This window comes from Bos mutus, chromosome 1 (genome assembly GCF_027580195.1).
Source record: "Bos mutus isolate GX-2022 chromosome 1, NWIPB_WYAK_1.1, whole genome shotgun sequence".
NCBI classification, from domain to species: Eukaryota; Metazoa; Chordata; class Mammalia; order Artiodactyla; family Bovidae; genus Bos; species Bos mutus.
The window spans coordinates 138,078,241-138,090,622 of record NC_091617.1 but is presented as its reverse complement, the minus strand read 5'-3'; the positions used below and the strand labels follow the sequence as shown (position 1 = coordinate 138,090,622).

The following is a 12,382-nucleotide window of genomic DNA, read 5'->3' as shown; positions in this document are numbered from 1 at the left end:
GGGCTGACTTGCTTAGACTTAAGTGGTCATTAATCTCCTCAGGATGTAATTGATGACTGTCATTAGGCCAGCACCTGTCATAGCTGTTTCAGTTTTGCATGTATTGCTGTTCAGTATGCAGTGCTTCTGGGGAACTCATGTATTAGGTTGACTTCAGGCACCTAGAACAGCTCATTCTCCTTTTATCAGTTTTAATGAAATACTCTGTTCTACCTCCACTGTGTCAGTTCATGTACACATTCATAAATGCTGCTGCTGCTGCTAAGTCGCTTCAGTGGTGTCTGACTTTGTGTGACCCCATAGACGGCAGCCCACCAGGCTCCCCTATCCCTGGGATTCTCCAGGCAAGAACACTGGAGTGGGTTGCTATTTCCTTCTCCAGTGCATGAAAGTGAAAAGTGAAAGTGAATTCACTCAGTCGTGTCTGACTCCTAGCGACCCCATGGACTGCAGGCTACCAGGCTCCTCCGTCCATGGGATTTGCCAGGCAAGAATACTGGAGTGGGGTGCCATTGCCTTGACCTCATTAGTTTTTCTAATTTCTTTATCCTTTTTCTACAGACAATACAAATAGGTAAATTTTAGATAAATTCCCTGAGTCCCTATTTGAAATGAATTTATGACTTCTCTTGGTAGCCTAGTTGAATGGTAATGTCCACTCAGGTAATCAGGATTATTTTGAGGACCGAGGAGATGAACGTTTTCTTGAAGAAGAACATCTAGGCACCAAAAACAAAACAAAAACCAGACAACTGGAATATATGGAAGTTAACATTGTACAGCCAGGTCCCAAAGAACTTGATAGTTCCTAGCTATTCCTGCTTTTCAACCCCCATAATGTGTAAATTATAAGTTCCCATTCTGTTTCAATAAATTTTTTTTAATAAATTTTTTCAAAAATTCAATAAATTTCAATTTTTTTTCCATTAAAAAAATTTTTTAACCTTGATTCTCTACAAGAGGAATGACTCATTTTTAGATAAAAATATTATTTGATTTATCTGTGTCATAGGTGTTGTAAAAATTAAAATTGTTAATGTTATTAGCAAATTGATATCTCAGATTTGGTTGTCTCTTACAGGTGACAGGTTCCGTTCCATCATTGATGATGCTTGGTGGTTTGGAACAGTGCTACGTCAAGAGCCATATCAGCCACAGTACCCTGATAGTCATTTCCAGTGTTACATTGTGAGGTCTGTATGCCAATGAAAATAGTCCTCCCAAAATTTGTTCATTGTGACAGGTTGTGATATAAATCACTGATGTGTTTCAGGTTAATAAAAATAACACCATCGAATTTGTTACTATGTCAGTCTCACATTGTAGAGTCTTTCTAGCATGCCTCTGTTGCTAGTGCCTTCATTGGTAGGGGCTCTCCTTGCTTCCCAGGGGCCTTTTGTGTAGGTCTGACTCAGTGTAAAAAAATCTACCTGCCAGTGCAGGAGACACAGGAGATGTGGGTGTGATCTCTAGGTTGGGAAGATCCCCTGGAGAAGGTCATGGCAATCCACTCCAGTATTGTTGCCTGGAGAATCCCCATGGATAGAGGAGCCTGGCAGACTCCATGGGGTTGCAAAGAGTTGGACATGACTGAGTGACTGAGCACAATATTTCCTCAGCCCAGTGTTGCAGGATCATTTCACTGTTCAAGAGCACATATTACTCCATTTCCCTTGTTCAGGAAAAGTCTTTGCTGTCTTTGCATTGGCTGTGGAAACAGTCCACATTCTGAAGCATGGCATTCAAGGCTTTCACACTGTCTTTCTTCACTTACCCTGGGTACAGGCCACACAGGATTTTTCGTTCTGTTTTTGAAGCTGCCATACATTTTTATACCTTTATATGGAGAATGAAATGGCAGCCCACTCCAGTATTCTTACCTGGAGAATCTTGTGGACAGAGGAGCCTGGTGGGCTGCTGTCCATAGGGTCGTGCAGAGTTGGACACGACTGAAGCAACTTAGCATGCATGCATGCATGCATTATACTGTATCCTGAAGAACACTCACTGTTAATACTTATTTCATTGCTACAGTGAGGTTAATTTTTGCATTTTCTATCATTTGTTTACTCTAATAGTGAATACCTAGTTATTAGCCAGAAATTGTCTTTGTGAAAGGCTAACCAAACTTTTTTGGTCTTAACAGGTGGGACAATACTGAAATTGAAAAACTTAGCCCATGGGATATGGAACCAATACCTGACAATGGTATGTAGTTTTTAAATGATGAAAATATGTTTTCAGTATTTTTATCTTACTCATGTACATAGAGTGCATTTGTGATCTTTGAGAAACATTAGAATTATTATGGTAACTGTGAGCTTTAGTAAATAAGTGAACAGAATTATGTGTATCCTGGCTCCTTATTTCTTATCCTGTTTCCAGCCTGTTTCTGACTGTACCTTAGTCACCAGCTATCATTTCTCAAGTAACTATGTATTTATCTCTTCTTGACCTCGTTCATGAACCCTCCATTTCCTTTTCCTCATCCTTATTTTAGTACCCTGTTTAAAGAAAAGTCTAATTTGACTTTTTTCTGTCTCTTGCATTATGTCAGCTTTCCTGTCTTACTAGGGTTTGTCTGTTCCTTTCCTGTCAGAGGTAAGTGTCTGTTCCAACAGCAGCCTCTTCTGCAGTGCCTGCTGTCCCCTGGTTTGAGCTCCTCTCAGACCCGGTATTGACACTGAGTTCACTGCCTCCAACAATGAAACTTTCCCATCTCCATTCAAGTTTGAATTTGTGTCTTGTACCTTAAAACAGCTCTCCTTACATTTTCTTGAACATTTTAGCTACTGAATTAACTTCACTCCTGTTAAACTTTCTGAAGGGGTGCCCTGTATATCTCTTGTCTCCATCTCTCCTCTGTCAGGCCTTTCTTCTGTATTAGTGTTGACTGAACATAAAAACATGCAAAAACTTTTGTCTGTCTACCTCCACTTATTGACACGTGAAACTTTTGCTCTGTGTGGTGTTCTTGTGTCTGCCTTAGGGGCCAAGCCCTTTTCCTCCATGTTTTATTCACTGACATATCTCCATCAACTGTCGTCTTGCTTTACTTTGGAAATTAGGAGTTTTTCCAGAAAAATTTGAAAAAATAACTATGTCTTGAAAGTCACCAGTGACTTCTTCATTAAATTTTCTTTTGAGCTTAGTATCTTAACAAATAATACTTAGCAATGTGAAATGAAATTTTGCATTGTATAATGCATATATAGATAAACCCTTTTTGATAAACCCTTTAGATAAAATAAACCCTTTTTGAGGTCTTACTCTGTTGCTAAGAACTTCATGTGTATCAATTCATTTAATCTTTCTCTGAAGTGATGCTCTGTTATTAATTTTACAGGTGAAGGAATGTGGACTCAAGAGAGTCTCCAGTAACTGGTTCTGAGTTGCACAGCTCTGAAAAGGATAGGAGTTAGGATTCTAAGCTGTCTGGCATCAGCCCGTGTTTTTAACAGCCAGTTGTAGATACTTCTTTGTAAACAATGCCAAATTAGTGAAAGCACTCACATAGAAAGATTTTACATGTTCATGAGGCCAAGAAGCCTTTGGAAGAGTTGTCAAACAACATGAATAGGCAGAAAGATAAATTTGGAGGTATATGAAGAAAAGCTCATTTTCATTATCAGTCTTGGAAATGTGCATTAAGTAATAATAAAATATTGTTTTACCTATCAGATTATTAGAGTGATACATTTGTCTTCCAGGCTTGTTGACATTTTTCTCCTTTTAAAATAATTTTTAAGAAACTATTCGCTAAATATTTATATTGCCTCTTGTTCCTTTTTAAAATGCGCACACTCTTTTTTGTAGTATTCTTGAGCTGGAAATTATTTCAAAATGAAATGTTTAAAAAGTACAGTAAGAAGCGACTTAGCAGCAGCAGCTTTCTTAAATGTTAGCATCTTCCATAAGTGCAGTGCAGTCATCAAAATCAGGAAATACCCTTGTAACAGTTCTAATCCTCCTGGCCTTTTCCAGGTTTTTACCATAGTTCTGATGTTTCTTCACAGCTTGGGTTTCATCACCATGTCTTCTCTGTTTCCTTTCGTCTGTGATCCCTGAATTTTCCCATTATCTTTCACAGCCATGATGCCTTTGAAGAGCACTGGCCACTTTGTAGAATATCCCTCAGTTTGGGTTTGTCTGATATCCCCCATGATTAATTCTGGAGTTCGCATGTTTGGCAGGAGTGTCAGAGGAAGTGATGTTGTGGCTTTCCCAGTACATTCTGTAGGAGGCATCTGATAGCATTTTGTCCTATTACTGGGAATGTTAACTTTAATCATTTGATTTAGGTGGAGTCGGCCAGGTTTGTCCGCTACAAAGTAGCTTCTTTTTCCTTTGGTTAGTATCCTGTTTATGAACTTGGGCAACTGAATTTAAAATATAGTGTATGTTTGGTTTCTGGTTTGATTTTTTTTTTCTTTCTTTCTTTCTTTTTTTTTTTTTTAATGAAATCATAGTTGATCCACCTGAAGAATTAGGCGCTAGTATTTCTGTCACTTCAGATGAGCTGGAGAAATTGCTTTACAAACCCCAAGATGGTGAATGGGGTCAGAAATCAAGAGATGAAGAATGTGAACGAATTATTAGTGGTATAGATCAACTTTTGAATCTTGGTAAGTTTTTTACGGTGAAAAAGTTTGATTTTCACGATTTCTTTTCCATAGAGGTATTTTAAAACAGTAATGTGATTATGTTCTTTTATTACAATTTCCATTTGTTACTTTTGGGGTAAGCCTGCAGTGTTGATTGTAGCTCTGTTTTATGAATGATTTGTCAAGAAATATCCCATAGAGGTCGTGAATTTAGATGAAGGTTCTTCCTTCTGCTCTTACAGATATCGCAGCAGCTTTTGCAGGTCCGGTTGATCTGTGTACATATCCGAAGTACTGTACTGTAGTGGCTTACCCAACTGATCTGTACACCATTCGAATGAGACTTGTGAATCGATTTTACAGGTGAGTAGAAACCTACTTTAAAGATAATTTGGGCCATACCATTTAGAGTGAAAAGAGGTAGTAGTGGCTGACAGTGACAGTGCTGGAGTGGGGGCTGATTAACATTATTTTCCATTTCATTCTCTTCTTTCATTATAGTCATTTCTTGGCCCTGTGTGTAAGACAGGGTTAGATGCCTATGGGTAGGTATGGATAGAACCTGGACAAGGAAAAGTAACAACGTTTCATTCCTTAGTCTTTAGTATTCTATTTTTCTTACAAAAGCTGCTCCATTTAAATATAAAATTTAGTTAATAATTTTTCTTGGGCTCCAAAATCACTGCAGATAGTGACTTCAGCCATGAAATTAAAGGATGCTTGCTCCTTGGAAGAAAAGCTGTGACCAACCTAGACAGCATATTGAAAAGCAGAGACATTCATTACTTTACTGACAAACCATACCAGTCAAAAGTATGGTTTTTCCAGTAATCTTGTATGGACATGAGAGTTGGACCATAAAGCAAGCTGAGTGTCGAAGAATTGATGCTTTTGAACTGCGGTGTTGGAGAACACTCTTGAGAGTTCTTTGGAATGCAAGGAGATCAAACCAGTCAATCCTAAGGAAATCAGTCCTAAATATTCATTGGAAGGACTGATGTTGAAGCTGAAACTCCAGTCCTTTGGCCACCTGATGTGAAGAACTGACTCCTTGGAAAAGACCCTGATGCTGGGAAAGATTGAAGACAGGAGGAGAAGGGGACGACAGAGGATGAGATGGTTTGATGGCATCACCGACTCGAAGGACATGGGTTTGAGCAAGCTCCGGGAGTTGGTGATGGACAGGGAAGCCTGGCGTGCTACAGTCCATGGGGTCACAGAGTCAGACACGACTGAGCAACTGAACTAATAGTTAGACTTTGACCTTTGAAAATTAATTTGCTGGAATCATCAACTTTTTGTCTCTGGCTTTTAGAGTGCTGAAAACTATAAAATTTCCTATTCTCAATGATTTTTTTTTTTAAGCAGGTTATGGTATTTTATTCTGTATGATTCAGCAACTTTGGGAAAATTATCTTTACAAAATATTGACTTCTTGAGTTCGTATTGTTGGTGTTAATTTACCTCTGTAGTGTTGCAAACGTGGGTTTAGTCAGAAACTACTTTGTCAGTCTGTAGTCAGATTGAGTTTCTTAGGATTGATGGTACTTAACATATTTTGTTCATTGAGTCTATAGCTTCAAACATTCCTAAAGGCAGTGTGAAAAGGGAGAGTTGCTTTTTTGGTTTTCTGGATGTGATTAAGTGATCTGTTAAGATTTTCAGTCCTTAAATGTATTCTCTGCAGTTTAGCTTCTAATATAATTGCTATGACTGTGATGAAGTTGACAGCATTATTTTACTGTATCATACTGGCTTAACATGCAGGATTTTTTAACTTGGTTTCTGTATTTTCATTTTTTAAACCCTAACTTCCTTGTTTTTTACTTTGAAGGAGGCTATCTGCGTTAGTTTGGGAAGTCAGATATATAGAACACAATGCCAGAACATTTAATGAACCTGAGAGTGTAATTGCAAGATCAGCTAAGAAGATAACAGACCAGCTTTTAAAATTTATCAAGTAAGTGACCTCATGTTACAGATGTTGTGGAAAAGTTACTTTGCATATTGTGTTTTTAATTTGTTGCATTTTAATGTGTTATATTAAAGGACATTTCTTTAAATTTCTCCTTCTGTGGTTATAATTTAGGTAAAGGAATAAGAAGTTGAACAGTCAAATTTTTTCTCTTTCTTTAAAATTTTGAAATAATTTTATACTACAGAGAGTTGCCCTGTTTTCCCCTTAGGTTGACATCTTATACAGCTGTGGTGTCCTTATGAAGTGTTAAGAAATTATCCTTGGTACAATACTATTGACTAAAGTACAGAATTTATCTGGATTTCATCAGTTATTACATCAGTGTCTTTTTCTGGTACAGGATCCAATCCAGAATTCCCACTGCATTCGTTCGCTCTTTGGTTTTCATAGTTTGCTTTCATCTAGACTTTTCTTTCTTAGTCTCCATTAATCTAGTCTTTTCTTTCTTTAATTACATCATCATTTTTTAATGAATGTTGTACCCTTATTTAGTTCAGTTCAGTTCAGTCGCTCAGTCGTGTCCGACTCTGCGACCCCATGAACCACAGCACGCCAGGCTTCCCTGTCCATCACCAACTCCTGGAGTCTACCCAAACCCATGTCCATCTTGTCGGTGATGCCATCCAACCATCTCATCCTCTGTCATTCCCTTCTCCTCCTGCCCTCAATCTTTCCCAGGATCAGTGTCTTTTCAAATGAGTCAGCCCTTTGCATGAGGTGGCCAAAGTATTGGAGTTTCAGCTTCAACATCAGTCCTTCCAATGAACACCCAGGACTGATCTCTCCTTTAGGATGGACTGGTTGGATCTGCTTACAGTCCAAGGGACTCTCAAAGAGTCTTCTCCAACACCACAGTTCAAAAGCATCAATTCTTTGGCTCTCAGCTTTCTTTATAGTCCAACTCTCACATCTGTACATGACTACTGGAAAAACCGTAGCCTTGACTAGATGCAACTTTGTTGGAAAAGTACTGTCTCTGCTTTTTAATATGCTGTCTAGGTTGGTCATGACTTTCCTTCCAAGGAGTAAGTATCTTTAATTTCATGGTTGTAGTCACCATCTGCAGTGATTTTGGAGCCCCCCAAAATAAAAGTCTGACACTGTTCCCACTGTTTCCCCATCTATTTGATGGGACCAGATGCCATGATCTTCGTTTTCTGAATGTTAGGTTTAAGCCAGCTTTTTCACTCTCCTCTTTCACTTTCATCAAGAGGCTTTTAAGTTCCTCTTCACTTTCTGCCGTAAGGGTGGTGTCATCTGCATATCTGAGGTTATTGATATTTCTCCTGGCAATCTTGATTCCAGCTTGTGCTTCTTCCAGCCCAGCGTTTCTCATGATGTACTCTGCATATAAGTTAAATGAGCAGGGTGACAATATATAGCCTTGACGTACTCCTTTTCCTATTTGGAACCAGTCTGTTGTTCCATGTCCAGTTCTAACTGTTGCTTCCTGACCTGCATACAGGTTTCTCAAGAGGCAGGTCAGGTGTAGCATGTAGTTTAATTTGGGTCGTCTGATATTTTCTCATGATTAGATTGAGTTTTAATCTGTTTTGGATTGTATCCTGTGAAAGTGTGTCTGTATGAATAGTCCACACTTTCTGGCATTTGGAAATCAGTTTCAAATAGTAGGATTAAAACTGACCTGCAAATTGAGATCCTAGTCCCAACCTAGTCTGTTCTAGTCAACTTTCTGGATGACTTTGGACATACTAGCCTCTTTCCTTTAAAATGTCATATGATTTTTGCTGTATGATCTTATATGCTTTCCCCCACAGTTATAAAAATTCTTTGAAAGAATTATGAATTAGAGAAGATAATTTTTAAATTCTGACATGATTTTAAACATCTGGCTCCAAACTGGTGAATAAATTCCCTATTTTAACATTCTTCCTTTTGCTGCTGTGTTTACAGTGAGGTCAAGATGTAATTTGCTTCAGTTTCTACTTCCTTTTTTGTTTCTATTGTCTTTTATCTCAAATCAGCCATTTTTCTGATACTCACTGTACAAATATTACCAGTGGTGATAACTTAGAAAAACTCATCTGTGTATTCATCCAGTTGAGGCCATACTTACAGTACTTCTGGATTACCAGCTTAATTTCCATACATACTTAATTGAAAAAAATTACTTTCAGTATTCTAGTACGATTAATTGTTTCCACAGAGGATAGAGTGAAAACCTGATATTCTGCTGCTTTTAATTGGGTGTGCATCGTTGGGGAGCTGTTTCCATAGTTGGGGATTTGTATCTTAAAGTAGTTTAAATATTCAGAAACAAGAACTATATTTGCATAATATTAAAGTAAAAAATTGTCTTTTAGGAATCAAGACTGTATAAATATCTCAGAACTTTCTAACACTTCTGAAAATGATGAGCAAAATGCCGAGGATTTGGTATGAAGTTTGTGAATTTTATAATGGCTTTTGTTTATTTCAAATGATGACTTAGAATGAAGAGTGAAGTAGAAAACATTGGTTACCTGTATCAATTCTTGCTATAGTTCAGTGAACTATGAAAACAGGGCACTTGATAAAACTACAGTTTAAAATTATCTAGATGGTCAATGAGGTAATAGACAATAATTGATACTAAATAAACAAGTAATGTCTAGGGAAGTAATTTAGGTTTGGAACATGTTCTCTTTCCAAAGTTTTGGTAGAGAAAGATGTAATATAAAAAGTACCTTGGAAATACTTTTGGTAAAATCAGTATTTGAACAAATTTCCTGGCAGTCCAGTGGTTGGACTGTGCACTTTTACTGCCGTGGCCTGGGTTCAGTCCCTGATTGGGTTCAGATTCTGCAAACCACATAGTGCAGCCAAAAAAGAAAGGCAGTATCTGAGAGTTGGATTTAATTGTAATTAAAAATCAATAAACATTACTATGTTTTAAGTGCCCTAAAGTCCTTCACTCAAGATGGTGTTGAAGTGCAAGTACAAAGCAGATATCCATGGTATTGTGTGTAATTTCACTTCATACAAAATCAAGTTGTTGTATGTAGTTGGAGGAAGGATTCTCTGTGGTGTCAGTTTCCACACAAACTATTATCGTGATTCACTGATTTTCCTGTTAATTTAATATTGGAATATAAATGAGTATGCTAATACATGATTAATACACGATTTAGGCGATAAAACCTGTAGCTTAACATAATCTAAGCATCTGTGGGAGACTGTGTTTCTAAGTTTTATCCTGTGCATGTCCTCTGTGGACGTGCACAGAACAACTTGTTATAGCTATATTTTGGAATTAGTGCATATTTATATTAGGGAATGTAAAGGATTATTAAGAATAAGGGTCGGTTCCTTGAACTGAGTGCCATGAAGATCATGTCATAGTCTGTCTTTTGAGGTTCTGTTATCAAGTTATAACCCTTGTAGAACTTAAAAGTCTTTGATATACTTTATGTTAAGATTATTGCTTGTCTAATGACAATCTTACCACTTACAGTGCTCTGATTTTTATTCCTAGGATGATAGTGATCTTCCTAAAACATCTTCTGGAAGAAGGAGAGTAAGTTAATCCACGTGATTAACCTTAGTTGTTGACTTATTCTCTGATTTAATATCAATGTAAGATTTTAGGGGTTGTCTTTGAAAAGGGATATTGATACTGATATTGTATTATAAGAGAAATGGGAGAAATCACTGGAAGGTGGATGGCTAGGTAGGGTTAGTGGAAGAGTTGGGATTTGTACTGTGTTCTCAGAATGAGAGAGTAAGAAGAGGAAATTCAAACAGTATAGGGTTTAAGAAAGTAGGAAAGTATGGCATGTCGGTGGGTACTGAGAACACTGGCCTGGCTAGTGTAGGGGTTGAATTTTGGAGCAAGCCAAGTGGTTGTATGTAGCCTTTATATTGGGAGCAGATTATGATGATATTAAAAACCAAGGATTTCATTTAAATTTATAGTAGAGTCACTTTCATAGCCAAAACGGTAGATTTTGAAGGAAAAGAGAATAGGTACTAAATATATTAAAGTTAGGAGTTCATTGCAAGAATCTTAAGTAAAAGTTAGGAAACCTAGTCAAGAATAGTTCTGGCTGGGAATTCCCTGGTGGTCCAGTGGTTAGGACTCTGCTTTCACTGCTGAGGGCTCAGATTCGATCTGTGGTTAGAGAACCAAGATGCCACAAGCCACCGTGCTGTGTGGCCATTTGAAAAAAAAAAAAAAAAAGGATAGTGCTGGCTAGGAACAGAGGGGAAGGGAAGAAGATGAGACCTTTTAATGGAAAAACTAGGATTTGGTGACTGGACCTTTTAAAAAAATGAAAATTTGTTGGAGGGGTAGGGGAGAATAAAGTGAGAAATAAGTTTTGGATAAGTTAAAATTGTGTCATCAGCAGTTCTTAAAAAGTTCTAATGTAACATGTTAATTAAAAGTAAAGGTTATTAATTGAAAATGCTTAATATTAACTTATTTTAAATTTCATTCAAATGCTGCTTAAATTTAAGCTTTCTGTCACATCAGTTTTCATAATACGTTGCCTCAAATAACATTGAAAAGTTAAGACTTGAATTATTGTCATATTCATATAATTTCACTTTTAAACAGACTTAAGGATTTAGTTATCTGTTTAGTGTTTGCTTTGATTGCGTAGCAAATTACAAATCTAGTGGCTTAAGCAATAAAAATAGCTTGTAGTTCTGTAGCTTAGAAGTTTGGCATGGGTCTCACTGGACTGAAGTCAGGGTGTCAGCATAGTTGTGTTCCTTTCTGGAAACTGGGGCAGAAGTAATTTCCTTGCATTTTCCAGCTTCTGTAGTCTCATGGCCCCCTTCTTTCATCTTCCAAGTCAGCAGCATAGCATCTCCCAGTATGCCTCCGACCATTCTGCCTCCCTTGTATGAAGATCCTTATGATTACATTGGGCCCACCCTGATAATCCAGGACCACCTCCCTATCTCAAAAGCCATTCCTTTAATCATATCTGTGGAGTCCCTTTGGCCACAGTCGCAGGTTTTTGGGACCAAGATGTAGATATGATTCTGCCTACTGTGTTATCCAGTGTGGGTACTTCATATGCTGTGAAACATTTTTTAAACTTAGGAGATAAGTGGTAGAATGAAAATGTGCTTTTGGAGTAACAGATATGACAGTATTGTGTTTTTTTTTTTTTAATGGACTTTTGCCTAAGTAGATAGAAAATCGTATAATGACATATTTTGACATAGTACAGAAGACAACAGTTCAGTTAGATTTTTACCATTACTATACCATACCATTCCCTGGTGGCTCAGATGGTAAAGCGTCTGCCTACAATGCGGGAGACATGGGTTCAATCCCTGGATTGGGAAGATCTGGAGAAGGAAATGGCAACCCACTCCAGTATTCTTGCCTGGAAAATCCCATGGATGGAGGAGCCTGGTAGGTTATAGTCCATGGGGTCGCAAAAGAGTTGGACACAACTGAGCAACTTATGACTATGATACCATACCATATCATAGTGCAGCTTTTCCAAGGCTGAGAAAGCGTTTAATATTATAAATGTATTTTTAGGTTCATGATTGGAAAAAAAGGAGCATCAAAACAACCAATTATGTTGAAAACAACTGGAAGAAACAGTGTAAGGAACTAGTGAACTTAATTTTTCAATGTGAAGATTCTGAACCATTTAGACAACCTGTTGATTTGGTTGAATATCCAGTAAGTTGTCATTATTTGAATGTTTGGTGCTTTTCTTATTGGTGTAGAGATTAGGGTAGAGGTGTTTAAATGAAAAAGTAAGATGTCTAGAATTCCCTGGTGGCCTAATGCTTAGAATTCCAGGCTTTCACTGCTATGGCCCAGGTTAGT

At 37.6% G+C, this 12,382-nt stretch overlaps 1 protein-coding gene across 2 annotated transcripts in view; it reads left to right on the top strand.

The window, feature by feature from the left end:
- Positions 1-12,382, top strand: part of BRWD1 (bromodomain and WD repeat domain containing 1) — a 122,857-nt gene that overhangs the window by 80,085 nt on the left and 30,390 nt on the right. For both annotated transcript variants that reach the window (XM_070376332.1, XM_070376321.1), the window contains 8 exons: positions 1,082-1,193; positions 2,147-2,208; positions 4,470-4,625; positions 4,847-4,967; positions 6,439-6,564; positions 8,907-8,979; positions 10,058-10,099; positions 12,086-12,232. In XM_070376332.1, coding sequence (XP_070232433.1) covers positions 1,082-1,193; positions 2,147-2,208; positions 4,470-4,625; positions 4,847-4,967; positions 6,439-6,564; positions 8,907-8,979; positions 10,058-10,099; positions 12,086-12,232 — 839 coding nt within the window. The remainder of the gene's footprint in view (positions 1-1,081; positions 1,194-2,146; positions 2,209-4,469; positions 4,626-4,846; positions 4,968-6,438; positions 6,565-8,906; positions 8,980-10,057; positions 10,100-12,085; positions 12,233-12,382) is intronic.